Consider the following 16,948-nt stretch of genomic DNA (forward strand, 5'->3'; position numbering starts at 1 on the left):
TATACTTGCATATATCTTATCAGGAACACTCAGTAGAGAAATACCTGTGTAATTCTGGCATTCAGTTTTATTTCCCTTTTTATATATGGGTACTATGAGAGCACCACTCCAATCATCTGGAATTCGTCCCTCTGCCCAGGCCTTCTGAACTATGCAGTTCAGCCAGTGTAAGACTTTTATGCCTCCATACTTGAGCATTTCTGGTTGAATATCATCTACTCCTGCTGCCTTTCCACATTTCTGGCTTTTGATGGCTTTTTCTACTTCAAATATGGATATGTATTCCTGACTGCATGCCTGGTCAGTGTTTTTTACCACTGTTCTGAGCACGTACTTGTTGCTAATAGGCAGTATGAAATTGCACTTGTTTTGGTTAGGGATGGGAATCATATTAAGTAAATTCTTGCTGTATTTTAGTTTATACTCTGGTTGTTTTTTGCATGTCAACAGTTAAAATTGAAGTTCAGGAAGATATTTTGGTGTTAAAGCGTAATTTAGGTCTCATGCATGCTATCTGTACTGTTGGAAACAAATTAAAAAGGAATGTGACATTAATCACGTTTTCAACATTGGAGGTCTTAAGATCAGTCCTGTGCAGGTATTTTACATATTCTTAATTAGAACACCATTTGTATACTCTATTATAGCAACCTTTTAGATGATTTTTTTTATATATATGGGCTTGAAAAATGTGCTCATTTGCTCATCGGTGACAAGTGACAATTTTTATTCAACCAGTTTTAAAAAAAATCAGGAAAGGGGTTTCAATTTAATTGTCAGTTTTGCTGTTTTGTGTACACAATGCTGATTCTTTTTCTTTTTCGGTCATAAATGGTTTTTGTTTGTTAACCTTATCACATCTTGGGAAATGCTGGTCATCACAAATGTGTTTTGTCTATTATCACTGAGTTTTGTTGTAATGGAATATGACTAGTAAGAAGGATAGGATATGCAAGCATTGTTTTTAGAGAGTGCACGGCATAAGCACTGTAACCTAAAACAGAGATACAGTCAACATTAGCAGTTAGCTCACTTCTTACCCAGTGATGGAATATGCAGAATTTTACCATTAATAGTGGATATTAAAACTTGGAAAGTTGAGAAAGTAATATTTATTTTCTTCTGAGTGTGTGAAGCCAACTGCAGCTAAAAATTCATGAAAAAATATTTAAAAAAAAAAAAAAAAACTGTCACTTTCACTACAACCTTGTTACCTTGTCGTTGGGACATCACTGGACCTGTATCTGACAATGTTTTAGAGCTAGTCTGAATTCACAAATGCACTAATTATGTGGACCTAAGGTTTTCTTTATTTGTTTCATTTTTTTTTATTATACTGAATATTTCTACATTTGCTTATAAAGGCAGAGAAGAATTGCTTTTTTTTTTTTTTTCATAAAAGCAATTCAAAATAATGTTACAGGTTATAGCGAAAAATTGTATTATTAATAAAACAACAGGAAATTGTCTTGATCACTTATAAAATGAATGAATTTTTTTCTTTGCTAACTGATAACCACAATTTTACATAAGTAGTTACCATATTGTTTCAGAACTGAGTTATACTGAATAAAAATTAGCATAGCATTATCTAGGAATGAACAAGTAGGTGAGATATTTGCCTGACTGGTGAGCCAGTGCAAAATTTTTCAAGTCCAGTTTACACACACTCTCTCGCTCATGCTCAGGTGAATGCTGAAAAGTTGCGATAGTCACCAAGGAGGAATTGAGGTATAACCATGTCAGAACTTTTCAGTTCTGAAAAGTTCCTCCCCTTCCCCTTTGTACAATGAGGATTCCACTCTCATAAGTTAGAAATCACTATATGAGCCATATAGGTCTGCTTGTTATATTTTTGAACTCATTTTACTCTTTGTTTATAGTGAAATAATACAAATTATAAAATTACTGTGTACAGTACTATACTATAACAAATAACGAAACATGAGTGTACATAGGTTAGGGTAAATGCACAAAAACACTACAGTACTTTTGTGCAGTTACCAGTAAAATAATCAGCTGGAAGTGTGGAGTAGGAATAATTCTTCAAAGCTGTGCTTTATTAAATGGATGATTCATCAGAAGAGAGATGGAAGGCTAGGTAATTAACAAGAAAGTCTTGAAATTCAGGAATTACAACAAAGTATTTTATGCATAATGTTACTCACCTTCTGAGGGTGAGTAACAGCAGGATGGGTTTCTTTAAAAATTTGTACATCTCATCCAACTCAGTTTGCCTTTTCTTTTCTGCATAAATGTCTCTATAACATGCATTGCAGCTTGCATCATTCTGTCTACTTGGGTAAATTTCTCTATATTGGGGACCATTTCTTCAAATATTCATTATTAACAGAGGAAAATGGCTTCTGCTAATTTTTTCATTGTAAACTTCTTGGAAACTTGGAATCTTCTTCTTCTTCTATTGTTTCTCTCTTCTTCTGCAAAGTTCTGTGCTTCTAGTTCTATAAGGTCTTCATATGAGAGCTCTACATCATCTACCAACTACTCTTTGTCTTCATTGTGAACCTCCAAATCTTCAGCTAGTAGTATCTTATCACCAGTATTGTTAAGATTTTGTTTTTGTGGAATCCTGTGAATTTATGAACATACATTTTTACCAGCTTCTTTAAATAGATTTATACAGTAGGCTTTGTTTCTCACTCCATTCAGCATCCGCATTCTTTGTACAACTCGATATAATATTCCTTCCAAACGTTTGAGGGTTTTATCACCCACAATGGCAGCAACAGCCTGAACAAAATTATTTTGTAAATAGTTAAATTATTTAAGAAATTATTTCTTAAATAAGGCAGCAATAACATTCTGGTTCATAGGTTACAGGGTTAGCTGCCATTCAGCGAATGTGTTAATGGGATAGCTGTTTTAAGTATGAGTAGTCATAAGTTGAGGGTTGTGTGTGTCTGTAAATAAATAAAACCTGGTTTGCATTGCTCGATAGTTTTGTACAAAATTTGTTATGTGCGGGAGGGACGTGAAAATGGGTAGGGATATAGAAAGCAACAACTGTTTGGTGCACTCCTCTTGGCTACACCAGTTATGTTATCTTTTGTGAACTTACAGCTATGGAGCATAGTCTGCAAGGCCTGATTGGTCATAGTCTTGACTGCAGATGTTATTTTTTGTGTTCTTCCATGCAGATGTTGACTAATCTTCTTGTCTGTCCATAGTTGGCTAATTGCAGGAACAGGGAACTCTATTTACTCCAGGAACTGAGTGGGAAGATGGGGGGATTTGGTCTATTTAGTGGAGCAGATAATGGTAGCTAGTTGGGGGCTTGAAAACTGTGGAGAAATTGTATTTTTTAAGATTCTGGCTATTTTTACTAAAGTGCCTTGAACATACAAAATGACGATACTCGTTCTTTTAGAGAAACTTGTGCCATAGTTGCATTACTTATTTACACGAAAACACAAGGCATAGATAAATTCATTATGGAAATTGAAAGAGACAAATTATCCTTTCTAGACATTCTTATCATCAAAATCCCACTTTCACTGGACACTGTATTCTTCAGCAATCACCTCACGATCCTTCTCAAAAGACGGGCATTATAAAATCTTTATTTTGACATGCTAACACAATTTGTTCAACTCCTCATCAATTACAGGAAGAACTCTTATTACAAATGATATATGAAATTAAATGGTTTCTCAGAAAGGACTACATTCATATGACTCCTCCAAACCTAATCTAAACAACAAGGAAATGGTATGTTGAGTTACAATCATATAATTTCAGGCATTTCAGAAACCAATTTCCAGAATACTGAAGAAATACAATTTAGTGGCTACTTTTATATCTATCAATAAACTGTCAACTTGTTTCCCCCTCTTCAAAAGATAAATGCTCACTGATGTCTCCCTGGTGCATACCAAGTTCCTTGTGACTGCCATCTATCCTACTTTGGACAAACCGGATGCTCAATAGAAAAGAGAATACAAGAACATCAATCATATATTTGCCACAGAAAATTGATAAATCTGGCTTGACTCAACATGGAATAGACAGACCACAATATTCTTTGGTCTGAAATGCCCCCACTACGTTGTTGTTGTTACAGGTTGGAGTGTTTGTTTAAAAAGAGTGCAGAGGCCTTGCTTAGCTATTTGAATTGGAATAACTGCCTGTCTTTATCTAAAATATGGGAAAGTCTTATTAAAATAATACATTAATTTTTTTTAGTTATAATTAACTAATGTTTCCTCAGTTATAACATTATGCTGTTGTATGTAAAACATCACGCGGCTTTGTCTGTTTCTAATCAATCCATTGTTGGCATAATCAACTGTCACTGCCATCGAAGATGGTCTATAAGTTTCAGGCTGAAATATCTGGCCTGCTAAACAAATAAACAGTTTTATCCTATGCCTTGTGTTTTTATGTAACTAAGTAATGAAATGGTGATAGCATTACTAAAATCTTTCTGAAGAGGTCGAGGATTGAGGATGAATTGATTATTTTTTTTTGATACTGTGGTGGTAGTATATTGTTGAGAGGTTGGGGGGGTGATGGGAAAGTTTGTGAACTTATCTTCCTATGTGAATGAGCTTCCTGAATACTAAAAAGAACAGGTTACCATTGGATAGGTGTGTCTAGAAAAGCTAAACTGTTATTAGTTTCATTTTCCATAGTAAACTGGATTCTAGGGTGAAGACTGTTGAGGTGAGAGAGAGGAAAGAGTCTAAAGGAAAGGGCCATGAGGGACCAGATAGAGAACATGTCATCCATATATTTTAACCAGATAGAAGGTTTGAGAAGGGCTGAGTCAAGAACTTGTTTTCCATTAAAAAATTGAAAAGGTTGGGATGACAAGAGGGAGAACCCATAGAGAACTCTGTTTATAAATTTTGTGCTTCCAAGAGAAATATCCAGAATGGATAGCAAAGGAAAAGAGATCAGTAATATCAAGAGGAAAAACTTTTTATGAGTAATAGTGTCATTTTAGAGAATGTTTGTGAACAGTGAAGTGATATCAAAGCTAACCAAAATATCTATATTATTTGATGCTATATTTTCCATAGAACTTTTAAAATGGATAGTTTTGTTATAGAGGAAGTGGTATGACCATTGGGAGGTATCAAAGCTTGCTTCCTGTTTTACTAATTTTTTATAGCATAGGGAATCTGTAGCATCTACCATGGGTCTTTGGGGAATGGGAAAATTAGGCTTGTATATTTTTGGTAACCCATATATCCAGTGGGAGAGATGAGAACTGAAGGATTTGAGTTTTGTTTTGTTTTTTTTTTATTTCAGGAGGCCAGATAGAAAAAATTTTGATCTGAGATTTGGTGGGATCATAATCTAAAGGTCTATAGGTGAAGCATTCTCTGAGAATAATGTCCATTTTTTCTTTTGTATTCACTGGTATTAAGGATAACAGTGGCACTTCCTTTACAGCTCTAGTGATGAGTATACTGCTTTCTTTGCATGGCTTCTTGAGGACACAGAGTTGGCAGGATGATAGATTTCTTTCAGCAATGGTCTAGAAAAAATGCTGGTGACATCAAGCCTAATGTTAGTTGTTTTAGGTTTAGTGACAGTGCTTGCATTGGAGCAATGACAAAATTATGGCTGAGGCTTAGGAAACAGATGGCAGCATCAGTAAGTCTTTTTGGCGACGACATAAGAATTCTTTCTAAGCAGAGGCTTTTGAAATATCATGAGAATGGGACAGAGTTCAGTGTTCAGAATAGCTGAGAACTTCGAATGCAGTGAACTAATAGCTGCTTTGGTAGCAGCAAGGACTTCAGAACAAAATAACCACAATCTTAAAGAAATACAACCTCTGCATGGCTTTCAAGTCCCACCTGAAACTGATTACCTTTATCTGCTCCACTTAAAGACCCTCAGTTCCTGGAGTATATAAAGTTCTCTGTAGTCATGACTATGGTCATTCGAGCATCGCATACCATGCTCCATCATAGTGAATTTTGAAGAGAAAAACTGTATTTGGAGTCTGCAGCTGCTCTCAGAAACCAGCCTAATTTGAATAATTGCGGTTGTATTAAATTTCCAAAAATATGAGAAACACTAATACTTGGAGATCCAAGTTTACATCCTAGGCTGTCAACAGGTGCTCACAGAGGGTGCCCCAGTTAGTTAAGACTAGTCTTTCATCAATGTGTTTCACTTTGTGCGTGTGCATGTGTGTGTGTGTGTGTGTGTGTGTGTGTGTGTTACACAAGCCTGATCCTGATGATGTCTCGGCGACTGAGACAAAATACTGTAAGAATTGAATATTATTTGAAATTCTTTCTCAGTGCTGTTTCACTCTATTAAGTCACACATGACACATTCTATATTTACTGGGCATTAAGGGCTATATGAAAAGACTGGTATGTTGGAGAGTCATGGAATAAATTTATCTTTGATAATGTAGTTCGCCCACCGATTAGAGGTCACTCAACACTTCTGTGCATGTCAGAAAAAGGAGAATCCATTCCAATAATAGGGTAATCAATCTGTCTTCTGGGATGTGTTTGTTTATTATTACGGGTTGGAAAATTTAGCTTTTCTTTTACGAACATTGTAGTTTTTAAAGTGTAACTATTTTGCATGTATAACAGTTGGAAAAATGTACGTAGAATATTAACAAAATTAAAAAAAGGTATAGCATAAAACAAAATTTTAACTAACTTTATTTTTAAGAAAGTTTTCTATAAAATAAAAATAATTATACAGAAAAACAAATTTTTTCAAATGAACTTAGATATTCTAAACTTACAGTTGTGAGAACTGAGACACTTTAATGTCCTAAACCGATTAATTATTTATGACTTGTAGTGACTCTTTTAACAAACCCATGCAAAAAAAGTTTGGGAAAAAATACCATTATCAAATCCTTTTAATCTTCATAGTCATCTGAATTGGTGTCCGAATCACCATCACTTTCACTTAAACTGATCACCAAAGGTTCGCATAATTCTTCGATAATTCCATCTTTGAACTGTTTTGAACTGTAATACTTTCAATCACCTGTTCTGAAAGCTTAAAAAGTTTCGACATGTCAACAGCCCCAGTTACGTTGCGATGCTGAATGAAACTTTTCACTTTTGCCCAAATATACTCAATAGCATTAATATCGCGATGATATGGTGGTAGCCTCAAAGCTAGAAATCCATGCTCTTTGAGCATCGTGCTGAATTTAAATAGTTTAGTTGTGGGCGAATTTCTTTTGACCAAATTAAGCAATTATTTTTCGCATATCTGGGGAATGAGAAATGTTATTTGCAGAGAGCCAATCCATAAGAACTTGCTTCTTATTAGATCAATTTGGAACTTTGTTTAATCAAATAGAATGATATGAATTGGCTTTGTATAGTAAGTTTGAATTCGGTAAAAAAACCCATTTCTCCACCTGCACACAAAATTATTATGCGCCGCGAGGCATTTCTGGTTTGTAGCACTCTACATTCTTCTTTAGACTGCCAACATTTTCCATAAGTTAAATTACTATCAATCCAAGTTTCATATAGATACACAATCGGTCTTTTCTCCTCCCTGAAACATCTTATTGCTCTCAAATACTGCGTTCTAGATAAAACAGTGTCACTTCGCTCCATGATAAGTTTCCTTTTATTCTGGGATTTTTTAAAACAAAATCCAATTTCACGAAGTATTTTCCTTAAAGTTTCTCTTTTCCAAGGAAAATTAATTTTTTCTTTAAACACAGGAATCGATTTCGGAACAGCTGGCACTCTTTTCTCGACCACGTAAAATTCGTGAATAGTTCTTCTTATAACGTCTACATCAAAATCATTCAAAGCCTCGGTTTCGATGGTTTTCTTTACTCTGGCGCTTTTTTTTCTTAGGAGATTTAAATTTTGGCTTACCTTCACTTTTTAATTCCCTACGAATTCTTTTAACAGTCGACCCCGATACGCCTGCAGTTGCACTTGAACGTTTTATGACTTGAGAAAGGGGAACAAGGAGACGATTCTTTTTCGCAGAATGTCAGCACATTATTCAGTATTCTTTTGCAAGCTCTACTGAAACGTTTAACAACAGAACTTGTTAACTGTACTGGATCCATCATACAAATTAATAATAAAAAAATAATGCAAAAAAAGTGACAACAAAAATCAAGCTAGTACTAGTACAGTGACAGACAAGAAAACATGTGATTTCACACGTTGACGACCAATTCGTACATCCTTCATTTCTTTCTCCCCTTCAGCATGAATCAACTATTCTTGGCAAAATGCCAAGGAGAGATCTACAAACGGTGGGCGAACTTTACCCGTTCGTATCAGTAATGAAAATTTGATGTTCAAGAATGAGTGAGTAAGCTGAGCTGGTACCAGTGATTAACAAAAGAGGTGTTTGTATTTAAAAAAAAAAAAAAAAAGGATGAAATACATTCCAGGGAAGTTGATGTTTTTAGATGGACTGATGCATTTAGAAGTGTTTTATTGATAGAAAAGTAAGAACTAATCACATAGGAACCTGACAAATAATAAATATTATTGGAAAATTTACTGATAAGAACTAGTAATAAAATAGCAAATGTGGTAATAAATTGCAGACTTGTATCTAGTTTTGTAGACCTTTCTTTCACTAAAACAAAATTGATGCACATAACTGAACTAGTGATAGTTTATTACTTTATTATTATTATTGGTTTGTGATTAATTTTAGAGGTTCTGTCATGATGTGGTGTATAAATCAGTGGAAGGAATGATATTTGTACATAGGTTCTTTAAAGTAATGAAATTTGTCACAAGATTGCGACTTATCTTACACCAGATAAAGTAGCTGAAATTTTTCTGAGTAAGTAAATCCTGATTAAATCTTAGGTGGCAGTATGTAAAGATTTATTAAAATGGGAAAATCTTTGGGTATGTCTAAATGTGCTGTAGATTTAGTCTTTTATGATGAGAATGTCATTGAAAAAGAAAGAAAGAAAAGTATGATTTAAGATAATTAGAATCTGAAATTGAGATTCAATAACAATTTTATCTCTTAGACTTTCATTGAAAAAGAAAGAAAGAAAAGTATGATTTAAGATAATTAGAATCTGAAATTGAGATTCAATAACAATTTTATCTCTTAGACTTCTTTGTTCATTTCATATTTTGTCATTTGCTGAAACACACTATTATTATTTTTTTTTTAGGAAATAAAGAAAAATTTGAAAAAATACAGTGCTCAATTTGATATTAAAGACCATATGACACTATCCAAAGCATCAAAGGTAAGATACTTAAATACATTTTAAATTAAAGTAGCACAACAATTTCATTTTTTTGTCTTTATGAAAAGTTAAATTATAAAATAAACTACTGACCTTTGCATATTTGATTATGTATAACCTTCATATAATACCAATCTGCTATAGGTTTACAACCCTCTGTATGAGAGAAATATATATTGGCCTGCTTGGTTGAGGGGGGGGCTGGTAACATTTACTCTCCAAACAACAAACCATTGGATCAAATTTTACTGTGGACATAATATTTGTAAATATCTTATGGTGGCAGATGAATATTATCACCTATTGTCACCAAAGCCCTTTTTTATTGGAAAACTGAACTGGCTTGGCTTGAAACATTTCTGGGTGGTTACATAACCCTTAGCTCACCAACACTTTTAATAGATTAGATTAGAACTTTTTGTGGGTGGGATATGCACAGTCAACTCTCACCATTGCACATGCCACTATAACAAATTACTAAAAAGTTCCAAGTAAAAATGTATTATATACATTATGCACTCCTAAAGGAAATTCATTATATCACTCTGTCCATTACGTTGGTACCATTTCTCATCATCAAATTCCTGCCATGCACCCTCAAGGGGTGTACAGGATATGACAGTACTACATGAAAAAATTACATCATTACTAACTTCCTATCTACAATTTTCCTCCAAATCAGTTTGTTACTTGTCAAGACTCCAACATTATCAGATCTTATATTTCTATTGTCTAAGGCACTTTGTACCGTATCAATCCACCTATATCTTGGTCTTCCTCTGGGTCATTTTCCTGCCAACCTGGCAGAGAACACTTGTTTTGCTAATCTTTCCTCTCCCATTCTATTTAAGTGACCATACCACCTGAGATTAGCTATGCTAACGCATTCCTGGATGCTGACAATGTCAAGTTCTTTCCTAATATCCTCATTTTTAATATGATATTGCCATTGATGCCATCTGTTCACGCCTATAATCTTTCTCAGGACTCTCATATCTGCGGTCTCTAGTCTTTGGTCAAGTGTTTTACTTCTGACCCAGCTCTCAAATCCATAAGTTAAAACTGGTTTGAACACTGTCTTGTATACAGCTAATTTAGTGTTCCGACTAATTTCTCTCTTATTCCATATGAATTTATTCAATTGACTTCCCACCATACCAGCTTTGCTGATTCTGTTGTCTATTTCTTTATTTAATTTACCATCTTCAGTAAAAATCGTGCCTAAGTAGCTGAAATGTTTTACTTGTTCCACAAGTTCTCCATTCACAAGACAGTTGACATTTTCAATGATTCTGCCTATTTTCATTGTCTTTGTCTTTTTATTGCTGACCTTCATACCATATCTATTACAACAGCTATTCAATTTAGTCAGAGAATCTTGCAGACTTGTAGCGGATTTATTTAGAAGTATAACATCATAAAGCAAAGAGCTGACATTATCTCCAATTTTGATATCATGTTTAATACCACTTTCCTTCATAATGTGATCCATATAGATAATGAATAAAAGAGGGGATAATGTACATCCTTGTCTCACACCAGATTTAACATTAAACCATCGTCCAGTACTTCCTTCAATTCTAACTGCTGACTTACAACTCAAATAAAGACTAAGTATTGCTTAATATAATGCCCCATTGACACCATATAACTGCAGCGTATTGAATAGCTTCTCTCTTGGCACCTTGTCATATGCCTTTTCCAAATCGACAAAACTTAAATACAGATCTTTGTTATATTCCCATGCTTTCTCGACTATTTGTCGTAAAGTGAAGATCTGATCCTGACAGCCTCTATTTGGTCTGAATTCAGCTTGTTCTTCACCAAGCTTTTATTCCACAATTATTCTCAACCGTTTCTCAAGTATACTTGCATAGATCTTGCCAGGAACACTCAGTAGAGAAATACCTCTGTAATTCTCACATTCAGTTTTATTTCCCTTTTTATATATGGGTACTACGAGAGCTCTACTCCAATCATCGGGAATTCGTCCCTCTGTCAAGGCTTTCTGAACTATGCAGTGCAGCCACTGTAAGACTTTTATACCACCATACTTCAGCATTTCTGGTCGAATATCATCTACTCCTGCTGCTTTTCCACATTTCAAGCCTTTGATGGCTTTTTCTACTTCAAGTATGGATATGTATTCCTGACTGCATGCCTGGTCAGTGTTTTTTATCACTGTGCTGTCATCACTGCTTGTTTCATTTAGCAGTTTTTCAAAGTAATTACTCCATACTTCAAGGATATCTTTTTCTCCTGTTTTCATTTCACCTTTATCATCTCTAATTCCTTTTACAGCACTCTTTCCTCCATTTCTAAGCTGCTTCAACAACCTCCAGAATATTTTGCCACCTTCTTGATATTTATTTTCTATATTCTTGCCAAAGTCCTCCCATGACTTTTGTTTAGCTAGTTTTACACACTGTTTAGCTTTCTTACATTTGTCTCTGTATTCTGTAAGAGTAAAAGCTGACTTATTTGCCAGAAACTTTTGATGTGCTTTCTTCTTTTCTTTCACTGCCTCTTTAACTTCCTGTGTCCACCAGGGAGTTCTGATTTTTTTATCCTTGCACACAACCTCACCACATGCCTCTCTGGCAGAATCAATCAATGTTTTCTTCAGAGTTTGCCACTGAATCTCCAAGGTTTGATTCCTGTTCTCAAACTCTTTCATTTTCTTTTCAATAATCTTTGTATATTTTAGTCTACAGTTCACATCTGAGAGCTGCTCAACTTTTATTCGCTTTAAAACTTTCTTACATGTTATTCTTTTCAATATGAAATTCAATTTTATCCTGCTCAAGACTAAATAGTGATCACTTCCAATTTCAAATCCTCTGTACACTCTGGTGTCCTGCACCAGGGAGAAAACATTACTATCAACAATAACATAGTCAATGAGACTTTTCTTATTCCTAGCCTCTTCTCTCCATGTGAATTTGTGCACATTTTTATGTTGGAACATGGTGTTAGTAATAACCAGTCCATGTCCTGAGCAGAAATCCAACAGATATTTGCCATTATTATTAGCTTTGCTCTTTTCTCCAAATTTTCCCAAAATATTTTTGTATGTCTCACAATCATTTCCTACTCTGCTATTTAGATCCCCAACAAGGACCAACTTTTCCTTTTTCATTGTGTCAGTTGCTTTTTCTAAAGCGTCAAAAAATTCCTACACTTCTACCTTAGTAGAACCTTCTGTGGGACCATAGGCACAAATAAGTCTCATTGTCCAGTTCCCCATTCTCATATTTGCCCACATTACTCTACTTGAGACTGACTGCCATTCAAGAAGATTAGCCTCGTATTTTGTGTTGAATACCATGGCTACTCCTTCTTTTTCTTGATTGTCATTGCCTGAATATAACATTTTGTATTTATTGCTCAGAAAGATCTCACCAGTTTTGGTCTTTTTTGTTTCAGTCACCCCTATTATGTCGATCTGGTACTTATCTAATTCCTCAGCTAGCTCCATTTCTTTGCCATTCAGGCTTCTTACGTTGATAGTACCGATCTTTAACTTTGGTGATGTTGAGTTGGGGTTTGCTTTCAGATTTGTTCCAGTAGCTGACTTTTCGCTGTTCACCCTGGTTCCCTGGCGAAAACAACGGGGGCCTTGTTTAACCGGGCGATGCCCCAGCCGGCATGAAATTTTGTCATGTTGTACCATCATTTTTTATTTTGGTTTAACCAATAATAATACAATTTGGTCTGCTAAATCCCAAATTGCCAGCCCATCTTCGTTCGTTCAGTATCAAAGTAGATACCCAACAGGGTGCACCACGAGAAGGTGAGGATTGGACATTAGGTCAGAAGCCCTGGTCGGTTCTCCGCATTTCTTTAAAGGCTATGTGGAAGTCTCCTCTCAGTTATACAGCTCTGACCGTTAAGCACCCCTTTCTGTAGTCTTTAAATTCACTATAGTGAAAGCCAACTATATAATTAATATTACACTTAGTGATCAACAACCCTCAAATAAGTGAAACCTCAGTGAATATTCTTCCTTAAATGTTTTAGCATGTCATCACCACTCCAAAACAGAATGTTATAACCATGTTCAGTTAACTGACAAAAATTGATTTGAACTGGATAATTATGAAGTGTGTTCATATATGCTATCAATAGATTTGTAGAATGACATTATGTAAAGAGCTAGACATCAACAGTGCAAGCTACACAAAGAACATTACATTTACCTGTTGGTTAAAAGGATAATTTGAATTCTGTTAGGCTGCCAGACACCTTTATGTGGACTTTTTAGCTGATCTTATACAGAAGTAGCAGGATTTTCATCCTACAAAATAGATATAAACCAGTAAACACATATACTTACCCTCATAGCTTTGACTCATTCTAAATAATCCACATGTGGCACTGTTTTTTTATTTTTTTTTATTATTAAGAGAGATCTCCAGGGAGTCATGGACTCATCGAGGGAAGCCACATACTACACGCATCAGCTTATATTCATTCACACTGCTTACACGCACAACATTCAATGGCAATTCATTCTTTTCACACACCAGCCTATGAGAGAAAAATATTGCCCAAACCCCATTCATATCAACATTCATTCTCAGCTTCCAAGGATGCCCTCTTGTCCTTTTCCCACCCTTAGTAAAATGAAAAATTCCATCAACTGAAATCCTGTATGACCATTTCAGAAGTTTGAAAATCTCAAATCATATCACCTTTTTCCTCCTGTGTGTTAGTGTCTGCAGTCTACAAATTCTCAATCTGTCTTCATAATCAATATTCCAAAATCCTGATATCATTTCTAACACGCTCTCCACTGTATCAGAATCACAACGAAAACCACGAGACCAGACCTGCACATTACTTTAATCTCATGGAAATACAGGATTGCAATGGTTACTTCAAAACCAACTACGATCTAGATTTTGCAGATGATATCTGTTTACTTTCACAGAAGCACCAACATATAGAACAACAACAACACTTGTAGAAACAGCCAAAAAAGTTGGTCTTAGAATAAATAAAAATAAAACAATGTTGATGAAAATAAATGCAAAGCAAAATAAACAAATAACATCATCATCACCATACGTATCAAGGATTTAGGCCTAGCTTGGCTTGTTCTGACCTTAGAAGTCATTGTTTAAGAGGGCATCCTGGTTTTCTTTTTCCTAATGGCTGGTACTTTAAGGCTTGTTTTGGTAATCTTTCTATTTTCATTCTTTGAACGTGTTCCATCCATTTATATTTATTTTATATTTTTTAATTTTTTCTATTACTGGTTCTTGGTTTAATTCTTTCATAATATCTTCGTTTCTTTTGTGATCAAATAGGGTATACTTTGCAGTTTTTCTCATAAACTTCATTTCTGCTGTTGTTAATCTTTGTTTATCTTTTTGTTTTATTGTCCAGATTTCGCTTCCATACATTAAGACCGGTAAGGCTAATGTATACTTTTAGCCTGGTTTGTTTTTGAACTAGGTTTGGTTTAAATATAGTCTTAATTACACCTGTTATTTTTATATATTTTGCAATTTTTATGTTTATATCTTTTTCATTTTCATATGTGATCATACATCCTAGGTAGTTAAATGAATTCACCTGTTCTAAGATCTTGTTATCTATTACTATTTTAGTTCTTGCTGGATCTTGTCCTTTAAAGGCCATAGTTTTTGATTTTTCCGTTGATATTATCATACCATAATCTTTGGATATCTCATTTAAATTTAAAATAGCTTTCTGTAAGTTATCTTCAGAATTTGTAATTTGTAATCTGCAAAGAGGAGAGTGTTTAAGTTAACTGTAGGTGAAAGTTTAATTCCTTGATGTAAATTTTTACTCCATTTTATTATTATTTCATTTAAGTAGATATTAAAAAGAGTTGCTGAGAGGGGACATCCCTGTCGGACCCCTTGGTTTATCTCTCTTGTATATGATATTTCTTCTATTGTTATTTGTTTATGTTTATTTAACATAAACAAATAACAATAGAAGAAATACCACTTAAAGAAGTAGCACAATTCATATACCTTGGTTCATTAGTATCAATAAAAGGAGGAACTACTGAAGATATAAATAAAGGAAACAGCTGGCTTATTCAACTTTCAACCATCTTAGAAATATTTGGAAAACCAAGAATTTGTCTATAAAAACTAAAATGAGAATATTTAACTCAAATGTAAAGGCAATACTAATGTATGGATCAAAAACTTGGATGTTAAACAAAAAGATAGTTAACAGTGCCCTGGTCTTCCTAAGTAAGTGTTTAAGAATGATACTGGGAATATATTGGCCAAAACAAATATCAAACGAAGAACTATGGCAGAGAACAAACCAGAAACCTATGTTGCAACAGATACGTGAAAGGAAATGGAGATTGTTGGCGCATGTGTTGAGGAAAGAAGATAAAATAATAGTAAAACAGGCTCTAGATTGGAACCCACAGGATAAAAGAAGATGAGGAAGGCCAAGAGAAACATGGAAAAGAACAATACTGAAAGAAATAACAAATATTAATAAAAAACTGGAACCAAATAAAAACAGAGTCTGGTGGAAAATGATGGTGGAAGACCTATGCTCCCAGGTGGAGTGAAGAGTATTAAGTAAGTAAGTTAAAGGAAGAATGATCTATGTACAACAACTCCAAAATTGCTGTCGTATGCTATCTATTCATTATTCTGATGCTTGGTGACCTTGCAGACATACTCTCCATCTCACTTTGTCACTTTCCCCTTCTTTCAGCAGTTTTAATTTTAATATTGATAAGTTCATGCTGTTCATCCAACTCTTTTGCCGTCTTTCTCTCCTCGTTTCCTCAACCTTCCCTTAACATAATTCTTTTTTCTAATAATCCAATGAGTCTGTAGCTCAATTTTGATGATTCCCTTTGGTTGGAATCATCAAAATTTTGTGAATACCATCTAGGAGGCAAAGAACCTTTCTCAGGGCCTTTCAATTGATAGTAAGTTAGTAGTCTCATGCAAAATCTCCTGGCAAATAAGTCCTCAGATATCTTATAAAAATATAGAATAAAATGTAATAGACCTAAGTTATGCATAAAAGAAGCCAAAGAAATATCATGAGAAGACTCCAGTAAGAATATAGACGGTAAATATCAGGAAGGTGGCAAAAGTAATTCTAAAGAGTTTGAAAAAATATAAAAATTGAGTAAAATGTACTTTAAAAGGAATCAGAAATGATAAAGGTGACATAAAAACTGAAGATAAGGATATTCTTTGTCTGAAGTAATTATTTTGAAAGACTGTTAAACAGTCTTTCAAACAGAACAGGCAGTGACAGAGCAATAGTAGAAAATATTCAAGTGGAATGCAAACAGGAATACATATCAATAATTGAGGTGGAAAAAGCTATGAAAATCCGGAAATCTGGAAAGGCAGCTAAAATGATGACATTTAACTAGAAATGCTCAAATATGAAGGTATGAAAGTTTTGAAGTGGCTACTGTGCATAATTCAGAGGGCCTGGTTCTGCAGGTCAAATTCCAGATGATTAGATTGGACTTCTTGTGGTTCTCATCTGTAAAAAGAGGAATGACGATGAATGTGAGAATATTAAGTGTTCCAGGTAACATTTGTGCCGACATATTTGAGAAGAGGCTAAGAAAAATTGTGGAAGCGAAACTTGAAGAACAAGCTGGATTCAGGCCAAATAAAGATTGTCAAGATCAGATTTTCACTTTATGATACATAATTAAGAAATCATGAGAATATGACAAGTTGCCCAGGAAAAAGCTTT

The 16,948-nt window shown here is 34.4% G+C and overlaps 1 protein-coding gene across 1 annotated transcript in view; it reads left to right on the top strand.

The window, feature by feature from the left end:
- eIF3b (eukaryotic translation initiation factor 3 subunit b) overlaps positions 1-16,948 on the top strand; it is a 242,628-nt gene that overhangs the window by 215,227 nt on the left and 10,453 nt on the right. The window contains exon 15 of the mRNA XM_090410856.1: positions 9,137-9,214. Within this exon, the coding sequence (XP_090266982.1) occupies positions 9,137-9,214 (78 nt within the window). The remainder of the gene's footprint in view (positions 1-9,136; positions 9,215-16,948) is intronic.

Source organism: Typopeltis vanoorti, chromosome 21 (assembly GCF_054136105.1).
Source record: "Typopeltis vanoorti isolate ZY-2024b chromosome 21, IOZ_Tvanoo_1.0, whole genome shotgun sequence".
NCBI lineage: Eukaryota > Metazoa > Arthropoda > Arachnida > Uropygi > Thelyphonidae > Typopeltis > Typopeltis vanoorti.